This window comes from Eschrichtius robustus, chromosome 7, assembly GCF_028021215.1.
Source record: "Eschrichtius robustus isolate mEscRob2 chromosome 7, mEscRob2.pri, whole genome shotgun sequence".
Classification (NCBI taxonomy): Eukaryota; Metazoa; Chordata; class Mammalia; order Artiodactyla; family Eschrichtiidae; genus Eschrichtius; species Eschrichtius robustus.
The window spans coordinates 9,503,255-9,530,203 of NC_090830.1; the positions used below are offsets into that span (position 1 = coordinate 9,503,255).

The window sequence follows — 26,949 nt, forward strand, 5'->3', positions numbered from 1 at the left end:
TCGTCCATGCTGTCCCGTAGTGATTAACACACGTCTGAGACAGATAACACAGAAGATGTGCGGGAGGGGAAGTGAGGGAGGAAGGGAGGAAAATGTGGGAGGGAGGGAGGAAAGAAGACTTAAATCCAGCCCAGGCTCTGAGTTCTCCAGACCCGAGGATGTTGCTCTTCACGCTGCGGTCCTTACCCCTCCCCCATTCCCTCCCACCCTGCTCTCTGGCCTCATCTCCTTGGTCACCAGTGTGCGCCTCCACCCCCAATCCATCCTTCTCACCTGGCTCCTGTCACTTAGTCACTGTCAACCATCTTAGTGATATGTTTAAAAACACCCTAGATGTGTCCGTCAGCTGTGGGCCTTGCCAGTCCTTAGCTCTGCATGATTCTACTCGACCAGACTTGCTCTAAATGCTCAGTATTGCCGGGGAAAAAGAAATGACAAGCCTCACACATTCATGAGCTCACAAATATGATCTCAGCTGGGTCCCAGCTGCTTTTTGGTCATTCTTGGTTTCCTTTCAAATTGTCCTCATCAAGGCCCTGTTAGGTCCTGTTCCAAAGCTCTTCTGTTCAGAGATTTCTGTTCAGAGGACTCGTTTTAATTCTGAGTGAAGTTCAAGTGCAATCTGTTGGTTTTTTTGGAAACAACCTAAATGTCCATCAACAGATGAATGGATTAACAAAACGTGGAATACTAGTCACCCTTAAAAAGGAAGGAAATTCTGACACATGCTACAATAAGGATGAACCTTTAGGACGTTATGCTAAGTGAAATACACAGTCACAGACATACAAATACTATATGATTCCATTTATATGAGTTACCTAGAGGAGTCAAATTCAAAGAGACAGAAAGTAAAATAATGATTACCAGGGAGTGGGGCAAGGGAGAATGGGGAGTTAGTGTTTAATGGGGCTAGAATTTCAGTTTGGGAAGATGAAAAAGTTCTGGAGATGGATGCACAGCAATGTGAAGGTACCTAATGCCTCTGAACTGTATACCTAAAAACGGTCAAGATGGTAAATACTGCATGTGTATCTTACCACAGGGGTCCCCAACCCCCGGGCTGCGGAACGGTACTGGTCTGCAGACTGTTAGGAACCGGTCCACATAGCAGGAGGTGGGCAGTGGGCGAGTGAGCAAAGCTTCATCTGCCGCTCCCCGTCGCTCACATTACGGCCTGAACCATCCCCGCCCCACCCCCACCATCAGTGGAAAAATTGTCTGCCACGAAACCGGTCCCTGGTGCCAAAAAGGTTGGGGACCACTGTTTTACCACATAAAAATTTTTAAAAATCTCCTTAGGAAATCTGAAGGTAACCACAAAGTTGAACACCAATGGTTTATATATCCAAGTAGGCTAAAGAAAATCCCCATTTTGTAAAACCTTTCCATTGTGAATACGGGGGAATTGCCTTGTATTTGGGCAAATTTGTTAACCACTGCTGAAAATTCTTTGAGTAGAAAGTTGGCTAGGTGACACTAATTTTGCACTTTGGTGAGTTAATAACCTGGCCGTCGGGTCCCATTTCTGCTTAGGGAGCTGCAGGAACCAGGTGCTGAACAAGAGTCCCCCGTGGAGACTTACACGTGGTGATTTCACACCAGGCTCCGAGCAGCAGCAACCCCAGGGCCAAGAAGACACTCGGGGGAAAGCTCTCAACTCAGAGATGAACATGTACTCCGTGTGCCGTCCACACGGGGGGATGGACTGATGGGCCGAACATGCTGACAGACTGATGGGGAGGCTACTAACCAGCACCAGATTGATGGGGCCAGGTACCAGGTTTCTGGGAAATGTGCTCTTCTGGACTGTTCGGTTCATCTTTAAATGTCTATGCTTAGGGACTTCCCTGGTGGTGCAGCAGTTAAGAATCCGCCTGCTGATGCAGGGGACACAGGTTTGATCCCTGGTCCGGAAAGATCCCACATGCCACGGAGCAACTAAGCCCGTGCGCCGCAACTACTGAGCCTGTGCTCTAGAGCCCGCGAGCCACAACTACTGAGCCAGTGTGCCACAACTATTGAAGTCCGCATGCCTAGAGCCCGTGCTCCGCAACAAGAGAGGCCACTGCAATGAGAAGCCCGCGCACCGCAACGAACAGTAGCCCCGCTCACCGCATACTAGAGAAAGCCCGCGCACAGCAACGAAGACCCAACGCAGCCAAAAATAAAATAAATAAATTTATTTTAAAAATGTCTATGCTTAGCTAACTAATAAAGAGCCCATCTTTATAATTTTGCAAACTAAGGGGAGGATTACAGTGGGAAAGCACTCAACAGGTTGGTTAATCTGACTGTAGCCTAAATCTGGTTGGAAACCACCATGAAGACCAAAGTTATCACTGCCCACCTGGTGGCAGCAACCTACACGACAGACAAAGAGCCTGAGAAGAAATGCCTCCCTTGCAAATGACTTAACACCGAATTACTTAACTAGCTGCTTTGGGAGAACAACCAATGCTAAAGCTTAATGTCTCTGCTTTATGAAAATATTTTAGTAAATGGCTTTCAAAATAAGATTTTAAATGCCTGAGTGTGCCACAGTAACAGGGCTTATATAGCATGGATTTAGACTGTTCTAAATCTTCTCCCATCACTCAGCCAGTGCAACTCAAGCACCTTTCAACGCTATGAATTCCCAAGACAGACCCAACATCTGTGTAACTCTTCTGAATGTGTTTACTGATTATCCACTTCTAAACATTAGGACTAGACTATGTCTAGTGTAGGGTTTTTCTAAGCAATTTATACTCGATATTTTTTTGTTTGTTTGTTTTTTGGCTGCTTCATTGTTGCGCGTGGGCTTTCTTTTAGTTGCGGCGAGCATGGTCTACTCTTCATTGCAGTGCGCAGGCTTCTCATTGCGGTGGCCGCTCTTGTTGCAGAGCACGGGCTCTAGGCGCATGGGCTTCAGTAGTTGCGGCTCGCGGGCTCTAGAGCGCAGGCTCAGTAGTTGTGGTGCACGGGCTCAGCTGCTCCGCATGTGGGATCTTCCCGGACGAGGGCTCGAACCCGTGTCCCCTGCACTGGCAGGTGGATTCTTAACCGCTGCACTACCAGGGAAGCCCTATACTCAATTCTTTTCCTGCAAATTAATTACTATTGTAGTAACTGTTTACTTTCATTTTTATTTTTTACTGAAGTATAATATACATATAGAAAACTGGACATATCTATTTATTTGAAAGTATACAGGCATAGCCTGGAGATATTGCAGGTTTATTTCCAGACCACCACAATAAAGCGAGTATCTCAATCAGGCAAGTCACACGAATTTTTTGGTTTCCCAGTGCATATAAAAGTTATGCTTACACCATCCTGTAGTATTAAGTGTACAATTGCACTCTGTCTAGAAAACAATCTACATACCTTAATTTAAAAATACTTTACTGCTAAAAAATGCTAACCATCATCTGAGACGTCAGCGAGTCATAATCTTTTTGCAGTAGTAACGTCAAAGGTCACACTGCTCCCAGATCACCATCACACATATGATAATAATGAAAAAGTTTGAAATATTGCAAGAATTACAAAATGTGACTGAGGGACACGAAGTGAGCAAATGTGGTTGGAAAAATGGCGCTAACAGACTTACTGGATGCAGGGTTGCCCCAATTTGTAAAAAGCACAATATCTGCAAAGCGCAATAAAGCCAAGAGCAATAAAACAAGGTCTGCCTGTATTCCAGCAACTGGCTTTTAGAAATGTGTTTCAGTCAGGATACATTCATGAAGCACCTATTCAGTGTTGGCAACAATGCAGACCCCTGACACTGCAAGGTTACGATCCAGTAATGGGACAAAGACACGCACATAAACATCGATACCACAAGGAATAACGTGTGAAAAAGGCACAGACCGAGTGCCAAGGTAGCACAAAGGTGGGCAGGAACTCGAGTGAGACCTCAGAAACAGGGCAAGTTTCACTGAGGATGAAAGAATTAAATCTGGAAGAATGGGAATTTGAAATGAATGTTATGGTGCTTTGCTAGGATGAGAGCAAACCTGTGGGTTTGTGTACATTTAGTTCTTTCTTCTCTTCAACGAGTTTTCTATCCAATTACAAGGAAGACCTGCTACTTTTGGAGTTGAAGTGAAGGTCAAAGACTGCAGTGGCTGTTCCTGTGACTTCAAGGCAGGGACGCTCAGGTGTAATTAATTTCATACCTTGGCTATGGTTTCAAAGATGAAAGAGGGAGGGGTTTTCCCTATGGGGGTGAAGTATAGTTGGTTATTGTTCAGAAATATCACAAAGTATTTTACAGGAGATTATGGCCTATGTTTCTGCCTATGTTTCTGTCATTCACAAATCCTGGGCCGGAGGATACAAGCGACGCTGGAGCACAGACCAATCGAAGGTTCGAGATGAGGAAGTGCATTCATGAACTCTTTATTTCAGTCTCTGATTTTCCTGTGCTGCATAATTGTGTGCTAGTTGAAGAAAGACCACCTGGCTTCAAGGGCCAATATATGAAAAGTTTACTGAGCCAAAATACCACCTAAATGTCTGGATGATTTAGTCCATCACTTTTCTTTGAAGAAAATACCAAACACACACACAAAATAACAAGTATTCAAAATCATACTGTTTTTCAAAAAAGCAGCAAGAGATACAAAAATCTTTTTCTCCTAATCTCTCATCCCAGCTCCCTCCCCAGAGGTTACAACCTGGGGCACATGCTTCCTCGGTCCTTACTGACAGCCACACTCGCAACCTATATAGAGATGTTGTTTAGCCCCAAACCATACTAGTCTACAACTTGGTTTATTTGTTGAACAATATATTCTGAGTATCTTTTAAGGTCAGTGGTCTCTCCTCTTTTCAATGGCTTAATAGTATTACACATGTCAAAGTACCAAAATTCATTCAACCACTTCCTACCTATGTGCATGTAAGATACCCACAACTCTCCTCTGTTTCAAACACACTCTGCTATGATGTCTGTGAGATCAAGTCCTTAAAGTGGGACCACTGGATCAATGGGTAATAGATGGCTGCCAAATAATTTCCTGAAAGTTGTATCAATTTACACTCTCAACCGTGTATAAGGGCAGCTGCACCCTGAAACCCACACCAACCGGAACTTTAAGTGAAATTCTAGCCCACTTGTGAAATTCAAAGGCATTACAGTCCACAGGGCACTGAACAATAATGAGAATAGAAGCTGTTAGGTCAATTAGAGCAGATAAAGTAAAGGACCCCCCGTGCAATTTAATGATTAATAAACAAACTTCTCTTTATGCTGCTCTCAGGGAAATAACTACCAAGTGCTAGGAAGCAGGCATTTTTGCCCTTTAGCTTGTACCTGTCTTACCACATTTTCTTTTGACTTGGTCCCAAAGTAGAAATAAGTCAAAGACACAGGCATGAATAGACTCTATCAAATTAGAGTACTATGATTTTTCTTTTAAAATTTCATTTCTGGAAAGCAATCTACAGATTCAACACAATCCCTATCAAACTACCAATGGCATTTTTCACAGAACTAGAACAAAAAATTTCACAATTTGTATGGAAACACAAAAGACCCCAAGTTGCCAAAGCAATCTTTAGAAAGAAAAACGGAGCTGGAGGAATCAGGCTCCCTGACTTCAGACTATACTACAAAGCTACAGTAATCAAGACAGTATGGTACTGCCACAAAAACAGAAATATAGATCAACGGAACAGGATAGAAAGCCCAGAGATAAACCCATGCACATATGGTCACCTTATCTTTGATAAAGGAGGCAAGAATATACAATGGAGAAAAGACAGCCTCTTCAATAAGTGGTGCTGGGAAAACTGGACAGCTACATGTAAAAGAATGAAATTAGAACAATCCCTAACACCATACACAAAAATAAACTCAAAATGGATTAAAGACCTAAATGTAAGGCCAGACACTATAAAACTCTTAGAGGAAAACATAGGCAGAACACTCTATGACATAAATCACAGCAAGATCCTTTTTGACCCACCTCCTAGAGAAATGGAAATAAAAACAAAAATAAACGAATGGGACCTAATGAAACTTAAAAACTTTTGCACAGCAAAGGAAACCATAAACAAGGTGAAAAGACAACCCTCAGAATGGGAGAAAATATTTGCAAATAAAGCAACTGACAAAGGATTAATCTCCAAAATCTACAAGCACCTCATGCAGCTCAATATCAAAAAAACAAACAGGACTTCCCTGGTGGCGCAGTGGTTAAGAATCCGCCTGCCAATGCAGGACACACAGGTTCGAGCCCTGGTCCGGGAAGATCCCACATGCCGCAGAGCAACTAAGCCCATGTGCCACAACTACTGAAGCCTGCACACCCCAGAGCCCTGTTCCACAACAAGAGAAGCCCCAACATTGAGAAGCCCATGCACCACAACGAAGAGTAGCCACCGCTCGCTGCAACTAGAGAAAGCCCATGTGCAGCAACGAAGACCCAACAGACAAAAATAAATAAATTAATTAATTAATTGGAAAAAACCCAAACAAACAAAGAACCCAATTTGAAAATGGGCAGAAGACCTAAATATGCATTTCTCCAAAGAAGATATACAGATTGCCAACAAACACATGAAAGGATGCTCAACATCACTAATCATTAGAGAAGTGCAAATCAGAACTACAATGAGGTATCACCTCACACCGGTCAGAATGGCCATCATCAAAAAATCTACAAACAGTAAATGCCGGAGAGGGTGTGGAGAAAAGGGAACCCTCCTACACTGTTGGTGGGAATGTAAATTGGTGCAGCCACTATGGAAAACAGTACAGAGGTTCCTTAAGAAACTAAAAATAGAACTACCATACGACCCAGCAATCCCACTACTGGGCATATATCCTAAGAAAACCATAATTCAAAGAGAGTCATGTACCACAATGTTCATTGCAGCACTATTTACAATAGTCAGGACACGGAAGCAACCTAAGTGTCCATCGACAGATGAATGGATAAAGAAGATGTGGCACATATATACAATGGAATATTACTCAGCCATAAAAAAATGAAATTGAGTTATTTGTAGTGAGGTGGATGGACCTAGAGTCTGTCATACAGAGTGAAGTAAGTCAAAGAGAAAAACAAATACCGTATGCTAACACACATATGTGGAAGCTAAAAAAAGAAAAAAAAAAAAGGTTCTGAAGAACCTAGGGGCAGGACAGGAATAAAGACACAGACATAGAGAATGGACTTGAGGACATGCGGAGGGGGAAGGGTAAGCTGGGACGAAGTGAGAGTGGCATGGACATATATACATTACCAAATGTAAAATAGCTAGTGGGAAGCAGCCGCATAGCACAGGGAGATCAGCTTAGTGCTTTGCGACCACCTAGAGGGGTAGGATAAGGAGGGTGGGAGGGAGATGCAAGAGGGAGGAGATATGGGGATATATGTATACATATAGCTGATTCACTTTGTTATACAGCAGAAACTAACACAACATTGTAAAGCAATTATACTCCAATAAAGATGTTAAAAAGAAAAAATAAATAAAATTTCATTTCTGGGAAGTTCATTATAGAAAAAAGGGACTCAAGGTCCTGAAATGACGACTGTGGTTGGGTGGCATGAATTTGTAGTGGGAAGAGCAGTTTGCATTTCATCATTTTCTCCAGGAATCAAAAACAGAGAAAGGAGGTGGTCCTGGTCCACCTAACCTAGGGCTGGGCAAGGCAGGTTCCACCCAGAATCAGCAAGAGCATCACCAAAATGCCTGATGAGTGGAGGCTGTTAGCAGCTAAACTATGGGCAGAGGGAGTGAGGGGGAGGAAGCAAGAAAACAGACCAGGTTAGGTCACCGATGTGGGAGGGACTGTCCCCAGGGATAAGATGTGATGGTTCCATGGATGGCAGAGCACAGTGAGAAGGCAGGCAGGTCATTGGAAGATACAACGCAGAATAAATAAATGTAGGCTAGAAAAAGTAAGGTGACACAACTTGAGGCACTTAAACACCAAATGGGAGATAGATCATTATCTGTTTTAGGCAAAATTGTCTAAGGTATTAAAAGGCAGAAAGAAAAGATCCACAGCTCTTAAAGACCCTAGTCAAGTTCACCTGGTATTATTCACATAGGTTTCACTTTCTAATGGTTAGTGCATCTGTTCATTGATTCTAACGTAGCACCTTCCATCACCATGTTAGAGGAGAGATAGTCAACTCTGTAGACTGATGGGAAGGTAGATAAATGAAGCACAAAGGGAGCAGGGAGACTAAGGAGCACAAGGCAAGAGAGATTAGAGACTGAAATTCACAGAATCGAACAGGTGGTTTCCATTCTAGCAAAACCAACCCCTCGAAATTCCTTCTCCCTCCTCTAAATGCCCAGACAGCTCTGTCTCAAGAACCAACCTTCTGACAGCCTGTTTAAAGAAAGTGCAGCCTGTTTGGACTGGGAGATGGTGACTGCAAGGCTAAAGGGAGTCCCTCTCACCAGAGTTAAAAATGCCAAGTGTAAGGAAATTCCCTGGCGGTCCTAATGCACTTCCATTGCAGGGGGCCCAGGTTCGATCCCTGGTCAGGGAGCTAAGGCCCTGCAAGCCGCATGGCACGGCCAAAAAATAAATAAAATAAAATAAAGGAACTTCATAAAATCCAGATCAATAATGTAAAATTCACAACGTTTGCCATCCAATAAAAAATCAATAAACATACAAAGAAGGAGGAAAATCTGATTAATAACTAGGAGAAAATATGTCAATAACAAAAAAAAACCCTTAAAAATACCAAGTGCAGGTTCTGGGCAAAGTTCTCTAGTTTTATCTGGTTCCCCATCTCTAAACTTCACATCAGGGGCGAAGTAAGGAATGACCAAGTATTTCCTAAAAGCAGAACAATCTGATTTTCCCTTAGAGAACAAACGAAAGGACTTGCCAATCTATCAAACAGATCTTGTTGGAGCTTGAAAGGATTGCTGCATATCCAGAAGGGCAGGTAGGGGCCTGCTGGGCTGACTCACAGAAGATACCATCTACGGCAAGTGCTGGTGGGGTCCATTCCCTGTTACTAAAACACACGTAACTGCTTCGGGTTTGCAGATGGTCTCTGCCAAGGCAATGAGGCTGCTGGATGGGATTTTGCCACCCACCTCTCAGTCCACTTTAAAGACAAGAGCAACCCCTCCATTTACCAATTTTGTTCCAGTAGTGTTTACCCTAGTGCTAGTCTGCCAGACTGATAGCACTGAGAACTGTGGAAAAGCCTGTCTCCCTAGATTTAGGCCAGGCAAGAGGCCCAGCAGCAACTGGTAACACCAATTGCTACCGATTCAGAAATGCTAGGCATGAGGGGGTGGATGGGGGTGGAGGGATGATGGACAAGGCCCCAGGTCCCAACTCAGCCACTCAACCACTGGCTCAGGTCCCCTCTGTGAGACAACATGATTTCTATAGTCCCCTTCAGCTCTAAAGATGCCAAGTTGTCAATTTGGGCATCTGGGCCCAAACCCACTTTCTAAATGGTCAGGATTAGCAATGCCAAGCCTCCCCCCCTCTGATTTAGTACCAGGAGGCACCAAACTCAGGAGATAAGGTATAATATAGACAGGGCCCCGGCCTCTGTCGGAACAGAGGGTGTGCGGGAGAGCTGGGAGGAAGGTGAGAGCCCAGACGGTATGTGAAGGGCCAAGGCTACAGGGGAGAGTCCCGGCTGAGATACAAAATATGTGTCGTTGGAAATAAAAGACTTCTGTTTCTTCGGTGAATAAATAAGATACAAAATTAATCTCTTGGGCTGCTACTTTAGCATCAGTTGTTAAAGACACTTTTCTGTCTTGGCTATCATGTTATACTTTGTATAATACTATCAACGGACCAGCATGCTTGGAGTTTCTGTGGTTTAAAACTGGATGTATGTCCCCTGCCCGCCATTTACTCTGGGTAATATAACGTGGAACTTTAAAAGGCTTGCTTAATTTCGAAGACATCAATTAGCTGTTGATAGGCTTTCGATAGATAAGACAACATGTTTTTTAAAATTTGGTCGTATTTATGACTAGGAATTGACTTTGAGTCCTTACAGCTTGCTTAGTGGAAGAACAAACTGTCAGTGTGGCCTATTAGGTCTAGCCTGTAAATAGAGATGTAAATGTAGTCTAAGGAAATATATAGCCTTATATGGTGGGGACTGACACTTGGACATCCACCATAGCAGTATTGAGAACAGTAAAACAGTCGAAAGAATCTCAAAGTCCCATAATTGGGAAACTCAAGTAACGCTATGGCATAGACTATAACAGGATAGGGGATGGGATGTTTTCCCACTGTCTTAAGAGTTTTAATTGGGGTCCCAAGCTGAGGACAATGGTATGCATACACCCCATGGAGAGGTGCCAGGTAAACCCCAAAGGACCAGCTGAGAAGGGCCAAGAATAGTGGTATGAGCCCCACCCTCAGCTTGTAGAAGAGGAAGAGATTTCTGTGAAGGACTCAGTGGAAGAAGTGAGAGCGGGGGCTGCTTTCCTTCCTCTGTCTATAAGGAGGAAGGGGCAGCTCTCGGCTCCACCCCCCAAGCCAAGTGAAGGGGGCCTCAAGACCACCACTTGTTGGGTTCATCTTAAAAAAAGATGAACTCACTTTTTCCCCACTGCCCAGATAAGCTATTTTCTTATTTTTCGACAGTGGCCCCACTATGCACCTGGTCACCAGCTGGAACTCTCTGAAGCAGATCTCCAACCCTCCCTTCTCTTCAGTCCCAAGTCCTGTCAGACACTGAATCCCTGACATCTCTCCCTCAAAATGTGTTGTTATTACTTGGTTCTTCTTTTTCTTTTTTTTCCAGGCATCATTAGGGGTTGGATGGTGTCCCTCCAAAGACACACATTGGAGTCCAAACCCCCAGTACCTCAGAGTGAGACTGTTATTTGGAGAGAGGCTCTTTACAAAGGTGATCAAGTTAAATGAGGCCAAGAGGGTGGGCGCTAAACCAATATGACTGGTGTCCTTAGAAAAAGGGGAAATTTGCACAGAGACAGGCACACACAGAAGGAAGATGATGTGAAGAGACACAGGGAGCAGATGGCCGTCTACACACCCAGGAGAGAAACATGGCACAGATCTTTCCCTCACGGCCCTCGGGAGGAACCAACCCTGCCCACACCTCGCTTTCAGACTCACAGGCTCCACGCTGTGAAACAATGCATTTCTGCTGCTTAAGGCACCCTCTGTGTGGTGCTTCGTTACAGCAGTCACAGCGAGTGAACACTAACGTCTTGGAATTACAATCCCCGCTCTTCATTCTTCCTTCCACAGCTGCACCGGGGCCCCTGGGATGAGCTTCCTATAACAGCCACTTGGGGTCTCCTGGCCTCAGTCTTTCTTCCCACCCACCCCCTTGACGAGCCACTACAAGGATAACCTTTCTAAGACTCTGTTTTTATCCCATCATTTCCCAGGGCCTGGAAGATGAAGCCCGTACTTCAAACGTGGCCCTCAAGATTCCTCTAGAGCAGCACCTCCCTCAGTGGCAGTTAGAGAAAACGTTGGCTGTTGGGGTACAGGTATGCCGGGGGTGGGAGAAACAAGCCTTTCTCTGATCGAAGAAGCTTGCTTACCTGTTGAATGAGCTCAGTAAATGTCTTCTCTCTGTCTTTTCCCTCTGTTTCTGTGCTGAGACTCTCTGAGAACCTAAGGGAGAGTCTCTTAGCTTAAACATTCCGACTCAGCTTTCCTTGCCGGAGATTTAAAAACGCCCAATTTCACTGAAAGCTCTAAGTGTGCATCAATGTCCCCCCAGCACCTAGGAGAGTAGTGGCGAGACATTCTTGGACTCAGATACTGGATGGATGGATGGATGGGTCATCATCTATTCGCTTGCAGTCTATTTCCAATTTACCAAACACTGTCATACCACCACCTAGTTCACGAAGGCCTATGGCCTCCCTGCTGTATGAGCAGAACAAACTCTTTAGTCCCCTAATATCTTGGCTGGATTTCTTTTTATTTATTTATTTAAAATTTTATTTTATATTGGAGTATAGTTGATTAACAGTGTTGTGTTAGTTTCAGGTGCACAGCAAAGTGATTCAGTTATACATATATATGTATCTGTTCTTTTTCAAATTCTTTTCCCATTTAGGTTATTACAGAATCCTGAGCAGAGCTCCCTGCACTATACAGTAGGTCCTTGTTGATTATCTATTTTAAATATAGTAGTGTGTAGAGTCAATCCCACTTCGATGGATTTCTTCCCTTCCTGCCCCATCCAAATGTCATCATTCAAGGCACAATTCAAATCTGACATCAACTAACTCAACTTCTTGCCTTTACATCTAAAACAGAAGTTTCTATCTTTCCCCATCCAACCCTTCTTCTAGTCTTGCCTCTGAAAAAGAGTTGAGGTTCTTACTTTTAAAATGCTAACTCATCTCTCTGTACCTTTGATAACTTTATTTATCTAACATAGGGGCACATATATCTCACCTTCCAGATTACAAATTCCTTGAGGGAAATCAATGTGCTGTGTCTTCTCCACAAGATATTGCTAAGGATGTTATCAATAAACGGTTGCTAAGAAAATTAATCCTCTCTACCTTCCACAGGGAAAACAAATCCCATTAATTATTCCACTTCTCTTTCTTCTCCCTCTTAATTTTTAATCTCTCCACTCCTGGTGATAACTTAGCCTTTAAAATCTGTTGTTTCCCAACCTTAAAAAAAGAAGCTTTTCCTGTATCTTCCAACACTTTCAAATAAAAGTTTACTATTTTTTCCTTGCTACCTTAATGAATTTGACAGAACTACATAAACTTTCTTAACACCCACTCACTCCTTCAGCCTTTTGCAATTATGTTTTTGTCCCTATGATCGAGCTCCTTCCTGAAAGGTCCCAGTAACATCTGAAAGGATAAATCCAAAGGTGTCTTTGTAGGCCTCGCCCTTGACCACAGGATGATGTTGACAGCCCTTTCCTTGGCACGTGAAGCAATGCCCAATCCTGGCCTTTTTCTCTCCTTATTCAACATGTATTTATAGAGACTTTACTGCGTGCTAAGGATGGAGGATACACTTACAAGCCAAAAAACACAGCAGTCCCTGCCCTCGTGGGGAGAGACAATGAAGCCATCAGCAAACATGTAACTATAAACTGGGAAAGTGCTGCAAAGGAAAGTACAGATGCCTCGACCACTGACAGTGTTCTTCTCTGGCCACTCCTCTGTCTGCCTCTGAGCTCCTTTTCTTCCTCTGGCCTCCAGATTGTCCCTCAAGGCTCCATCCTAGGCTCTCCTCTCTGCTTTTCCACAAGGCCTCTCTCATCAACAGTCCCATCCTCCCCTTGGGCTTCAAGTGTAACCTCCTGATGCAGGAATCCTAAACCAACCCCCAATGCAGCCCTTCCTATCACACATCTCACATACCCCAAACTCTACAGACCATTATCTCCTTTTTCCACAGCCCACAAACAAACAAACAACTCTCAATCCTAAAAACACACAAATCTTATCGTCCTCCTGAATTCTCTATTGATATTGTCGGTAGCATCCCTCTCCCAACCACAGGCCTAAGACCTGGTCTCATCTTCTCTCCAGTCTCCCAGGGTCCCAGATACGGTCATGGGACCATCCCTTAAGACCACCAATACCTTCCACTGCCTCCCTCTGGCATTCAAGGCTCTGGGACCCCGGATCCAACAGATCTTCCAGCCTCACTGCCTAAAATCTCCCAATACTTCAGCTCCAGGCAAAGTATTTGTCCCTGACTCTTCTCAGAGCCTTTGCTTACAGCATTCCTTCTACCAAGAGTGCTCTCATCCTGCCCTCAGACACACATCCTCGAATCTATTTCTGCTATCAGTAAATATCAGAGGTGACAGTATCATGCAGCCATTCAGACGGATGGTAAGGCCATGTAGCAAACTGGACGAAATGTTTGTGAGATAATATTATATAACAAAAGCAAGACATGAAATTGTCTGCAAACAGTTTTTATAATTATCCTTATGAAAAAAATGTATAAGGGAATAAATACATCAAAATGACAAAAATAGAGTATTAGAGTGGTGGGATTTTGGATGAGTTTTTTTTGTTTTTCTAGATTCTAAATTCCATTTAGTGTGGTTTTTAAAATATATGTATACTTCAAAATAGTTTTAGATTTACAGAAAATTTGAGAAGATAGTATAGAGCATTCCTGCACACCCTACACTGGTTTCCCTTATTACCAACACCATAAATTAGTATCACACTAATAATACCATTATCATACCAATAATTTAATGTGGTTTTTAAACCTTAAAAAAAAATTACAGTTTGGTAAAACCAAAAAAACAGCATAAATAGAAGAAAATGTTATTTTTTTCATAACTTCTAACTCCAACTTAGCTTCCTAATATTTACTGTTTTTCTTATTACCTCAGTGTCCTCTTGGCATGGATTCTTGGCTACAAACTGGAATAAATTTTGCTTTACTATCATTTGCCATACATGTGTGCCTGTAGTTAAAATTTTATTGTTTGACAAAGGTTCTGGGAAACATTTTCTATAACATAAAGGACCATGAGGGTGAATGAGACTCTTCACTCCCAATGCAGGGGGCCCGGGTTCGATCCCTGGTTAGGGAACTGGATCCCGCATGCATGCTGCAACTAGGAATTCGCATGCCACAACTAAGGAACCCACGAGCCGCAACTAAGGAGCCCACCTGCCACAACTAAGACTCAGCGCAACCAAATAAATATATAAATAAATAAATATTTTTTAAAAAAAGAACCATGAAAAAATTTTAAACAGCTGAACCATATCCACATTTAGAATCTAATGCTGTGTACACTGCTTCTCCAGGTCTGGAAGCTCTGCCTGGGGTCTGGTCTCCTCCCCCCACTCCCCCTGGTATATTTCATGTCCAAAAATACTGGGTCTCAGAGCATATGCTCGACAAGTACCAGCTGTAACAAACTGTAGAAGTAGGATAGCTCTAATAGATGGGGTATTGATTTTAAATTACTAAAAGTAAAGGGTCATTTATGAAATTTTATGACATGTCAGATTTCCATTTTGATGCCAGGACACCACAATGTTTTTCCGTGGCATCATTCAAAAAAGGTGGCTAAAATTAAGTCTTAAGTGAAGTGGATTTTAGTTTTTAAATTATAAAAATCAATGAAACAGCAAATGTTAATATTCTAAAGAATGTATTTTCAACTTGCTTTTAATGTCTGAGCTATAGAAAATGAAGCGTGCGGATGTTTTTGTTTTTGTTTTTTTTAAACATTTCTCCCCTAGTGAGTTTTCTTTGTTCTGCCAAGTTGGTTTCAAAGACTCTTTCTGGATATCTAGCAGTTAGAACAAATCCTATAGATTATGCAAAGAAATAACCAACTGCAGTAGGTAGGTACAGTGCTACTTTTTATAGGAATGTAAGACACCCTGTTTTAAAACAGAACTTAAATTAAAATCTCAAATAGGTTTTTCCCGCTTTTTTTAGTTGATAAATCTTTTTTCATCTTTAAAGACAGTCCACTTGATAAAGCCAGAACTATAACACTGAAATTAGAAAAAATACTGAACGTGTCCTAATGCATATTCTGTACCTAATCTTAAATGATTCTGGAAAATCCCTAAAACTAAACAAACAACGTAACATTCTTGTATCTTCAAAGGAGTCTGTATCGTATTGCAAAAAATGTGGGGAGCAAAACTTTATTAAACAAATTAAGGATTGCAAGAAAGGAAAAATTTATACTTTAGGTTCACTAAAATAGTTCAAATTCAGTCAATGTCAAAGTCAATCATTAGACTGTAATTCCAAGAAAAATGCTGAGTATCAGGATTAATAAATAAGAAAATAATATTCTCAGTGGGCGACTGAAGACCCCCCCAAATCAAAGTTAAAAGTAGCACCATTGACAATTTTCAAGAGAACCGTGTTTATGATTAAAATTGCTTGTTTTATCAACTATTGTATAACTCTGCTTCACTACAAAAATGATTTGATTGTCCAAGAATATCACTATTAATGATTTATTACTGACTGATGTTTTAAAAGCAAGACTAAACAAAGCTTCAAATTTGTCTTGCTAAAAATTAACTTGGTATCAATATTATAAAGAGAGCAGGACCCAACCGGTCTATCTTGAGGCAACACATCCTTTTTGAGACATTTAATGTTCTAACTATAGTTTAACAGATGTGAGGTATTGTGCAGTTTTGCTAATGAGCTTTGAGTGAGTGAACAGAGATGGGCTGGAAAGTACAAGTAGTAACTGAAGCACACGGTGACCCAAGGAAGCTTCTGGAAGGATGTACCTCAAAAGGTGAACAATGGAACGTGACAAGCGATTCTCAACCTTTTGGTACATTTTTGTTGTATCTGAAGTTTAAAATAACAAACAGTCTTTTATAATCAGAAAACAATAGATGTATTTTGGAAAACAACAATTAAAATAATATGTTAAAATTTGACATCTGATATCTGAACAAAGTAAAAGTTTTATAAAACATTACAAAAATGTTTTTAAACTACCCAGTTTTGTTGAGGCTTTTAAAAAAAGTTCCTATCCACAGCATACCAACTATACACGAAAGAAAGCAACTCTCCTTTCTACCTCAGTAACACTGATGGTTTTTGGCATATGGATAAATATTTATTTCCAAAAAATGGATTAAAGCTACCCCAGTTACTGAAAGTAACAGAAGTTGTATAGATATGCTACATTACTGGGATGCTTAAAGATCATTTCCAAACTTATTATCTAAAAATCCTGTTCTTTATTTTTAAAGCTCTAGAAGACAATTCCTAAATAAATTCTAGTTGGATTAGCATGTACTTAAGGGTAAAAATATAACTGAAATTATTCTTACCTGGTGTTGCACATCAGAATTTGTTGGGCAGTTCAAACTAATTGGATCACACTCCTCTGCTAGGGATTAAAAAAAAAAAAGATGCAAGCTTGATCAAGAAAGCACATACTCTGTGGTTGTAAGGCCTAAAATTAAGACTCAGTATTATGTGCTGTTTACAGCTGGTAAAACCAGGAGGACCTCGAATGGCCCAGCTGCAAGTCCCCCTCCCTGCTCTGCTCCTGTGGATAAGACCGCCAGCTAAACAACGCTCCTTTTCAAGGGGACCAGACACAGTCCCTGCTTATCCCTGAGCAGTGGGTTTCAGTTCCCTGCCAGACCACTGAATTACTCAGACAAGTCATCACATCCTTCCCTGGGAACCAGGGGTCACACACCCTCTTGACAGGACAGCGCTTGTCACCCACAGCCCCTGGTTGTTCACTCTGTTCCCAAGTGCAACCCCCATGCGAACCTGCATGGGGTGCAGCGTCCTCCCTCCCCAGGCTGTGAATATCCGTGACTCACAAGCTACTGTCAATCTCATCTGCCCAGTGTCAGGTGTCCTGTGTGTGGCCATCCCCATAACCCCAGGGCAGGATCCCTCCCTCACCAACAGGGTGAACAGGAGGTAGTCCAAACACGTTCCCCTCTGATAACCTTACAACAGATTCCACGGTGTTCACTGTTTGACAGTTTACTAAATCTCTCAGAGAGCAGAGTGGGATTATACTTGTCTTGATAGCTCACCCTCCTAAAAGCAAACCGAAACCACTTCAGTTCTATGGTTAAAGTGGGGATTGCCAGTGAAAGTCAAAGGAACATGATAGGCATGTGAAATGTCTAACACCTTTCGGAATTAACTGGTAAGAAGGAAATTCCACCCTTAGGTTGTCTTACATATGTGTTAACTTCACAGTTCCCAACTTGTGGTGAAGATTGTACAAATGCATTAAAAACTGATTTTGTTCCATCAGATTTTAATCTTTAACCACAGAATTCAACATCGCACTCTAACCTTGAAAATCGCCAGTAATATATTATGTTATGAAAGAAATGTTTAGTGGCATGTAAGATTTTAGAGTTAGTAAAGCCCTTAATAGAGAATCATTTAATTCAAGGTTCAAAAGTTAGGGCTGAGTGACAGATTGATTAATTCATCTATTTATTTTTACATTCCTTAACATTCTTTGACCTATTATAGGCTGGGCTGATAGATTTATTCATATAAGGGGCTATATTTATTGCTGCCTAGACAAGGTCATTTTTTCCTTAACATTATTATCTGCAAAATTTAAACTAAAAGCACGGTCTTTTATTAAGATTCCATACGGTATCTTTTTAAGCTGGAGCAGTAGAGATCTTACCTAGCCTTCTGTTTCTCAAGACAGTCCCAGCTCTCTTGCACCAGAATCACCCGGGCTGCCTGTTAACAATGCAGATTCCTGGGCTCCACTCCAGACCTTCTGAATTGGAATCTCAGGGACCCCAGAAATCTGACACCTAACAAGCACCCCACAGAATTCGGATGCACACTAATTTTTCACAGCAAAAAAGTAACAGACATGTGACTTCAGTCATACTAATTCTCACAATGGCCAGTGTCATAATTGTTAACCCAGCATTTTTGGACAAGTGGGGCTTTTTATTTCCCAACGAAATGTTAACTTGAAATTAAAAAGCAACTTTTCTTACATGGTCCCCCAAGCACTCCTGTGGTTGTACCCCTCTCCCACCCCTCTACCCTCCATAAAAGAAAACACTTTCTCAGAATGGCCACCTTTGTATGTGTGTCATAATTGGGGGAGGGGTTGGTTTGCTAAAACAGGAGACTGTCAGCGTCATGGCTGGGTGGAAGGCAGTGAACTTGTGGAATGAGCGGGACCAGGTCGTGGTAAATTGTGCGGAAAGGAGGGGTTTTTAGTTTCATGTTACAACAAGGAAACCTATTAGCAAGATACTGTCAGTCAATCGGCAAGATGAGAAATCGTCTAAAATACAACACATTGGCCTGCTAGTTTTCAGGCAGACATTTTTACTTAGGAATTATTTTGGTGATCTCCTGAGTACTTGTTTATTTTCTCCTTTTTCAAACTGAACTACTACTTCTCCATTTAGTTAACGAATTATTCCAAATATCATCCATGCTTAAGTTCAAATTTCTCAAAATAATTAACAATAAAATCAGTCTACTTCTCTTTAACTTTATATCCGCTATTAAATTTTTTTGAACAATGGAAGGGCAGTAATGCCAGAGAAGATGAAGATGATAAAATCTTGATTGCTTTATGATGTAGTTATGTGCAATTTCCCCTCACTAGGAATAGTGCCTCAAAAATCAGAATTCTTTTTCCAAAGACATTTTTCTCTCAAAATATGAAGAGTCACATTCCCTTCAGAACCCTCAAGCCAGCAGTTTCTATGAGATACAGGAATTCTGTGATATAAAATAAACCCCAATCTTAAATTAGTCCTGAGTTTGGTGCCTACAGATTCTCACAGAGCACCTATCATAACAGAAGCCTGACAGAATGAATCTCCCGAAATCTCTAAAATCAGGGGAGGCAGAAGCTACACATTTGTTCCCGACAAGAAAACAGGTATAATAACACGTTTCACCTCAAAAACGTGCTGATCATTGAAATCACACTAGATTCCCACAGTTGATTTATGGTAAAAGCACATTATTCAGAACCACTCTAGTGTGGACCGTGTTAAGGGACTACGTTGTACTGTCCAGGGGAAAAGCAGGAATATACTAGAATTATAATGGAGATTTTGTGAAACATGCTAATTTTCTTAAGAAAATACATTTTGAGGACTTTTTAAATCATATGGAAATGGTTCAAGCTAATTACAAACGACTCCTCTATTAAATATAGTAGCCCCCCTAGAATTCACTTAAGTGTCAGAGTCTGAATTGTTCTTAATATAATTAGATTACATTTACTTTTTTTAAAAATAAATTTATTTATTTATTTTTATTTTTGGCTGCGATGGGTCTTCGTTGCTGCGCGCGGGCTTTCTCTAGTTGCGGCGAGCGGGGGCTACTCTTCGTTGCGGTGTGCGGGCTTCTTGTTGCGGTGGCTTCTCTTGTTGCGGAGCACGGGCTCTAGGCACAAGGGCTTCAGTAGTTGTGGAGTGCAGGCTCAGTAGTTGTGGCACACGGGCTTAGTTGCTCCGCGGCATGTGGGATTTTCCTGGACCAGGGCTCGAACCCATGTCCCCTGCACTGGCAGGTGGATTCTTAACCACTGCGCCACCAGGGAAGCCCTACATTTACTTTTAAGCTGTAAATTAGTCTCTTCACTAGTTATATATGGGCTTTGTTTCCCTAAAAACAACTTCAATGAGAAAATTACCATAAGCATTTAACGATGATATCGGCTCCATTATGGTATGTTTGAAAAAAATACTGCAGACATTAAATTGTTATGAAATGCAAATGTTGAATATTACATAGAAGACGATGTATTTCTTGGAGATAAGAAATTATGTGCTTAATAACACTTCCCCGCCCCCCCCTCATGAATAAGGACAGAGGAAATATCTGGAGTTACTTGTCAACTCACCACCATTTTAATTAAGGTTTTGTAAAATTCAAATTCTAGGAGAAACCCAACAGTACAGTTACTGTATTATCAGGCTGCTAAGCAACAATCTTTTTCTCTTAAAACAGGAAATCATGTTCAAGAGTGATAGAAAAGGTCTTCGGATAGTTGCTGCAGCCAAGTCTACCTAAAACGGTGGTTCCACTCTTGCCTCTCCGCTATGAAAGCTTTCAACAGTCCTCTACCCTGACTGCTCACGATTCTTTTGCCAGATTTCCCTCCACCCCTGTCGGATGCTCGTTGGGAGTCAGGTGCTGTTCCAGGCTCGTTTCGTTGAATTCTCACAAGCCCCCTGGGAGGTCGGTGTAATACTGTCCTCTCTGCACTGCAGACTGGACACTGGGACCCTGAGCCATGAGGTCACCTGCTGAGTCCTCTCAGAGCTGGCGGTCTGGCTGCAGCTCGGGTCTCTCCTACATGTCTCCTACATGTGGCACGCCACATTCTTGAAGCTTCTTAGGCAGGCTCTCAAAGGGAGGTCTGTGTCCCACCCACTCAGGTTTGCATTAAAAACACAGGTTTCTGGGCCTGACCCCAGACCCACCACATCATGATTTTGGAGTAGTGGGGCCCAGAATCTGCATTTTAAACTAGCTCCCCAAGTAATTCTTCACTGCACCCTAAAAATCCAAGGAACACGGCCCAAGACAGCCTCCGATTCGTCCTGGTGGCCTGGCTTGCACCTTCCACTTTCTTGCTGAACTAGGCAATCACAGCTTGGGGAATTCAGGACACTGAGAAGTCATTCATGGAGAGGGGAAAGGGCAAAGTGTGCTTGGGAGAAGCCTCCCCTAGAACAGCCAGGATTGGGGCTCAAACCTGGCCTTCAGCCTCTTTTCCCTACACCACTGCCGTTCCTGGGACGTGCACAGGAGGCAAAAGGAATGAAACTCTAATGATGTCATTTCAGGGAGCAGGAAGAAGAGTCTGGTGAGTAGAGAATGAGGGAGGGGGACCTGGCAGAACTACAGACTTAACCACAGGTGGGCCCTGCCAGGGAGCTCCCAACCCCGCAGCCCAGTGACCCTGTGATACCCATCACCACAAGGGCTGCTGGGGAACCCCACAGCAGGCTGTGCTGGGAAGTCCTTCCTCTCCAGGAAGCCGGGGGGCCCCTGCCATCTCTGAAGCTGCTCAGATTTGATTGTTCCCCACCCCTCCTCTCTGGCCGGTCAGCACGGCACAAGGTAAACGCTCCAGTGCGATAAGCAGCAGCTCGGCCTCCGTACTGGATACAGCCTTGCAGGCTGCCCCAGGGGAAATTAGGAAAGGCTCAGGCCTTTATGGTCGGCACCACGCCTGAGACATTAGCCTGTGGATCATAAAAGCAAGCTCTTTTTGCTTTGGGGCCTGACAGCATCCCTTGCCCCTTGTCTGGTAACAGAACCCTCTTTCCTGTGGTTTGAGTAGAACTGACTTCATGCCCTCCAACCCCGAGGCTCAGACCTGGTCACCCCTCCATCCTCCGACGACAGCAACTGATACAGCGATGGCCACACGACCAAACTGCTCCTTTCACGATGTGCCCCTAAAATTGTGCAATGTGTGCTGGTGAAAAGGCTCCCTCTTGCCCCGGCATCTTAGGTGCACCAAGTAAAGCTGGAGGTGTCAGAGACTATCTTTCCCACCACGTGGGGAAAGCCTGCTCGAGTATGGAGCCAACACAGAAGACAGAGCCATGGGGGTGGTGGGGGACTGAGCCTGAGACATCATTTAAATGCTTGGATTTAGCAGCACCCAAAGACTCTAAGCCACCAAGTCCCCCCCCGCCATTTTAAACTACTTTGAGCTACATTTCTGACACTTGCAACCCACAGTCCTGGCTTTCTTCATTTTATGCATGTTAAAAACACCATGGGAATTTGATGTATAATTTGTTATAAAATAATTTCTACATTTTAATAAGAAAATTCATACCAGAGAAGGTCAAATCATACACTAAATTATCAGTATGTTTCTGTTTTACAATTTTAAAAAATTAAAAATTACTTTGACTAGTGCTTTGTTCAAGATATGAAAGTAATCACAAGTTTAAATTGTTACATTAACTGTACATACCTTTAGGGAGTCCCGTGTCTTGAATGGGATATTTGTCTGACTGTAGAAACCAACAAAAGAGGAGTGTTACTTTTAAACACCGTAGTCAATTATAAGATCAAAGTGAAGAGAAAGCTTTGTCTTGGGAAAGTCATGATTTTAATTTAAATCCTTGCAAGTTTTTAGCCTTGGATTTATCAATACGCCTGACCCATTGCTTGTTTTCACTCTCAATTTTATAGAAATGAAACCAAGGTGGATGAGAAGTTAATGTTGGAACATGAAACAGAAGAAGCCTTCAGCTCTGACCACTAACCCACACTTCCTCTCTTTTCTGCAGTGCTCTTCTATTTCCTGCAGCTCAAAATTGAGGGACATTTCTGTTAGTGAATTATGGGGACAGACCCATCTCTTCTCACCATTTCTGTGACATTCATTCGGGCCAATAAGCATGTGTTCTGGGCAGTACTCACAATTGGAGAGCTCTGTCACGGGTTGACTAGGACAGGAGTCAAAAGGTAACTATCCCATTAATTGCACGAAGATCTACGAGTTAGTTACCCATTATGCACAATTATGCACAATTCCCCAATGCTTTAGTTGAGGGCAGTACTGTTGCAGGGAATTCAAAATAGCAAATGCTCTTACAATCACATTATTTCTTTGTTGGTACTGACAAATATGCAGGTATCTAAGCTTCTGGAAGCTTCTACTGCAGATTATACAATGTAGTCATTTTCTAAAGACTTCCATGAGAGGAGTGGGAATGCACCCAATCTCCCTAGCCTGTCCTCTGACCCAGGCTCAGTTCCCACCATCATCTGCATCTGGGTCTTTGGGTCCACAGTCCTCCAGCCTTAAAAAAAAAAAAAGCTGTACCTCCCAACTCTCCTGTAAGTCTCATCGCTATCTTCCTTGGACAGAGGAGGAAAAGAAACAAATGTGGAACCAGGGATTCTGTTTTAAACGCCTTTCCTTGGAGTTTCTTTGGAGCTAGGCAGTAAAGTTTCAGAACCTTCTAGAAGCCTCCAACCCCTTTCCACAAAAGAAATCAATCAATCATCTTTACGGTATCAGTTCAACCTTCGAAGGGGCTGGAGTCTAAGGTCAGACACACTGGTGGTCAAGCGTGTCTACATGACTGAGCCCCAATAACACTCTGGACCCCAAGGGCGGGGTGAGCTTCCCTGGTTGTCAATACTCTGTGTGTATCATCACACATCGTTACTGAGACAAGTAAACACTGTCCACACAACGTCACTGACAGAGGGCAGCTGAAAGCTCCATGCTTGCAACTCTCCTGGGCCCTGTCCTATGCCCCACTTCCTTTGGCTGACTTTAATCTGAATACTTTTGCTGTAATAAACCACAATCCTGAGTGAAAAAAGAAATCAATCAATCAATCAATCATCAATCACAGAGAACTTAAAAATCAAATACTTTTCCCCCAGATTAAATCCTTCTCCATACTCTGCTCCCCAGAGCATGGAAAACACATCTGTACTATACTGCTTATCAGGCTCTTTTCAAAGTATTTGTCTATTTCCTCAGACAGACTGTGAGTGTTTCAAGAGAAGGGACCATGATCTTTGCATCCCCAGATTTTGACTCTGTTCACACTACATGAACGAACAAGCGCGGGTTTCCTGGAGAGACTGACAGTTGAGATGGGCCTAGAGAATGCCCAGGACTCAGATGACCGAGAGAAAGGAGCATGGTGATTGCAGATGGTGGGCACGGAGGAGCAAGGCCAGGCGGTTGGAAGACGGGCCAGCCTGTAGGAGAGATGCATGCTGGAGGTGGAAAAGGAAGACAGGGTTGGACACGAAATAATGGAGCCGGTTTCCATGGAAGACCCTGGAAAGGAGGCAAAGGGATTTAGGAAGGGTGCCGTTCTAGGATCTTAGGAAGCTTGGCTCATTTAACACTGCTGCCTGCTTCGTCCCCTACTCTGCATATGGGAAGATGGTCGGCACAGCCTCGCAGGAAGTCAGGCAAGCAAGTAATTCCCACACAATGAGATAAAAAGTAGGGACTATGGATAAGGCAGCACCCGAAGGCCCCAAGGCCGAGAAGCCTTCCCAGATAACACTTGAGCTGCGTGGCACGATGCACAGGAGTTCAGTATGTGAGGAAGCAGGGAGGGACCAGCACTCTGGGTATCCCAGGACGGGGGGAGGGCGTGGGGCATTTAAGGAGCAGCAAACAGCTAGACACAACTGGCTCATCAGGGGGATGCTGAGACACGGTCACGGAGGACCTCATCTGCCATGTCAAGGACCATGTATTCAATCCTGGAAGGAATGTTATAGTTGAAATGTGTCCCCTCCAAAAATACCTCGAAGTCCTAACCCCTAGTACCTCAGACTGCGACCTCATTGGAAACAGGGTCATTGTAGATAGAATTACTTAAGGTGAGGTCATACTGGTGTAGGGTAGGCCCTTAATCCAACAGGACAGACGTCCTTGTAAGAGGAGAAGAAATAACAAGACACAGACACACAGGGAGAAGACGGCCACGTGCCACCAAAGGGAGAGAACGGAGCGAAGCAGCTACAAGCCAGGGGACACCAAGAACTGCTGACGACCATCAGAAACCAGAAGAGGGGATTCCCTGGTGGTGCAATGGTTGAGAATCTGCCTGCCAATGCAGGGGACACAGGTTCGAGCCCTGGTCCGGGAAGATCCCACATGCCGCGAAGCAACTAAGCCCATGCGCCACAACTACTGAGCCTGCGCTCTAGGGCCCGCGAGCCACAACTACTGAGCCCGTGCACCTAGAGCCCGTGCTCCGCAACAAAAGAAGCCACTGCAATGAGAAGCCCGCGCACCGCAACGAAGAGTAGCTCCTGCTCGCCGCAACTAGAGAAACCCCACGTGAAGCAACAAAGACTCAACACAGCCAAAAATAAATTTTAAAAATTAAAAGAAAAAAAAAGTGGTAACAGAGGTTAATCAACAGTGTATGCCCATCTGACACATGGGCAGCCCGCCTTTACTTTAAGGTTGTCCTATTTTTTCTTTCAATCTCAAGTTAAGATATTTTGATTTTTGAAGAATTCGTAATTAAAAATAGATAGTATTAAAAGTAGACAAGCAGATAAAGACCTCACGTAACCTAAGAAGACCAATTCTGAAATGTGCAAAATGAGAACAGAGTCTAACACCATTTTTAACCTGGAGAAACCCCAAGTTTATTATGTCACAGAGAAATATCATGAAAAAGAAATTTATCTTGGAAAACCTTATTTTAGGGTTTCAAATTTCATGTAAGTACTAAGTAATAAAAAATATAAAGAAATAACAAAGGGGAAAAAGGAAAAACAGGAGTCATCACCATTAATGTAAAAGTTGTAACCTACCATATTAAGGGATATAGTGCTAGGGTCTGTGTCTTCCACTGGCTCCTTTGTCAAATGATCTGTAAAGAGAACAAATGGAGAGCATTTTCTTTAACTTAGAAGCACAGTGTGTCCTTTGATAACTGTCTTCATATAGACACAAGCTACCCCAATCAGTTTGGAGAAAAGCTTACTTTCAGTCATTAGTGGAGACAAAATAAGAAAGAATGAGTTCAGGCTGCATCAAGAAAGTGATTATGACTAATAAACTACATTAAAAAATATTTTGGAACAGTTTACTTATAGATATCTACAAATACTCAGAGGTACAAATAACTACAAATTAGGTGAATGTGATATTAATGACTCTTTTGCATACTGGATTTTGAGACAGGCTGGGACCTGGGACCCTTTACTGGAGCGCTTGCACCTGGACAAACATCTCCTCAAGCAACAGAGTACAAAGACACTACAAAAGACTAAAAATAACTGCATGCAAGTGCCATTGGGCAAATTATGAACAACATACAGAAAAGAATACAAAAAGGGCACAAACCAACTGCCATTCCTGAGGTGCCGGGAGCAAAAGCAGGGTACTGCAAGTGACCCCTGCACACAGCACCACCAAGGGGGTGGTCAGGCCACCTAAGCCACACCTCAGGCCCGACCCACCAATCCGCTCCCACCCTCACCCCATTTAAGGGACCAGCTCATCGCGCCCCCCTAGGACAGCAAGCAAGGGCACCTGTTTCTTGTTTTTACCCCTCATGCTGCAGCACGAGTCCCAATAAAGCATTGCCTGAGTTTCTCGTCTGGTCTCTTATCAATTTCTATTGATTAAAGAGTCCAAGGACCCAGGTCGGCAACAATCTGATTATAACTTTGAGCAAGAAAATTAGAAAAAAAAGCTCCCCCTTTCCAAGACACTTCACGAAACATCTGCCAGAAAACTATCTTGCTTGATAACCATATCTGTCTGAATGGGATCCTCAGTATTTTGTGCAGTCACTACACGACCTGCAAAACCCTAAGTGGCCAGCCTTGGGCCAGTCAAGATTCATCTTTCATTTTTCTCCCAAATCTTCATTAAGTACATACTGTGGCCCAGGCCCTAGGTCCTGGGAATGCCTTGGGGGATCCAAACAAACAAAACAGGACAACTTATGGAGATCATTTGTTTGTTCTCCCTAGATGTTTCCCATCCG

At 43.0% G+C, this 26,949-nt stretch overlaps 1 protein-coding gene across 4 annotated transcripts in view; it reads right to left on the reverse strand.

Moving 5' to 3' along the window:
• The window catches only part of EDARADD (EDAR associated via death domain), a 62,170-nt gene that overhangs the window by 25,961 nt on the left and 9,260 nt on the right, over positions 1 to 26,949 (reverse strand). For 3 of the 4 annotated variants that reach the window (XM_068547559.1, XM_068547558.1, XM_068547561.1), the window contains exons 2-4: positions 25,766 to 25,824; positions 22,425 to 22,464; positions 16,777 to 16,835 (exon numbers count right to left, since the gene is read on the reverse strand). In XM_068547559.1, coding sequence (XP_068403660.1) covers positions 16,777 to 16,835; positions 22,425 to 22,464; positions 25,766 to 25,824 — 158 coding nt within the window. The remainder of the gene's footprint in view (positions 1 to 16,776; positions 16,836 to 22,424; positions 22,465 to 25,765; positions 25,825 to 26,949) is intronic. The other variant, XM_068547560.1, reaches the window with a different exon arrangement.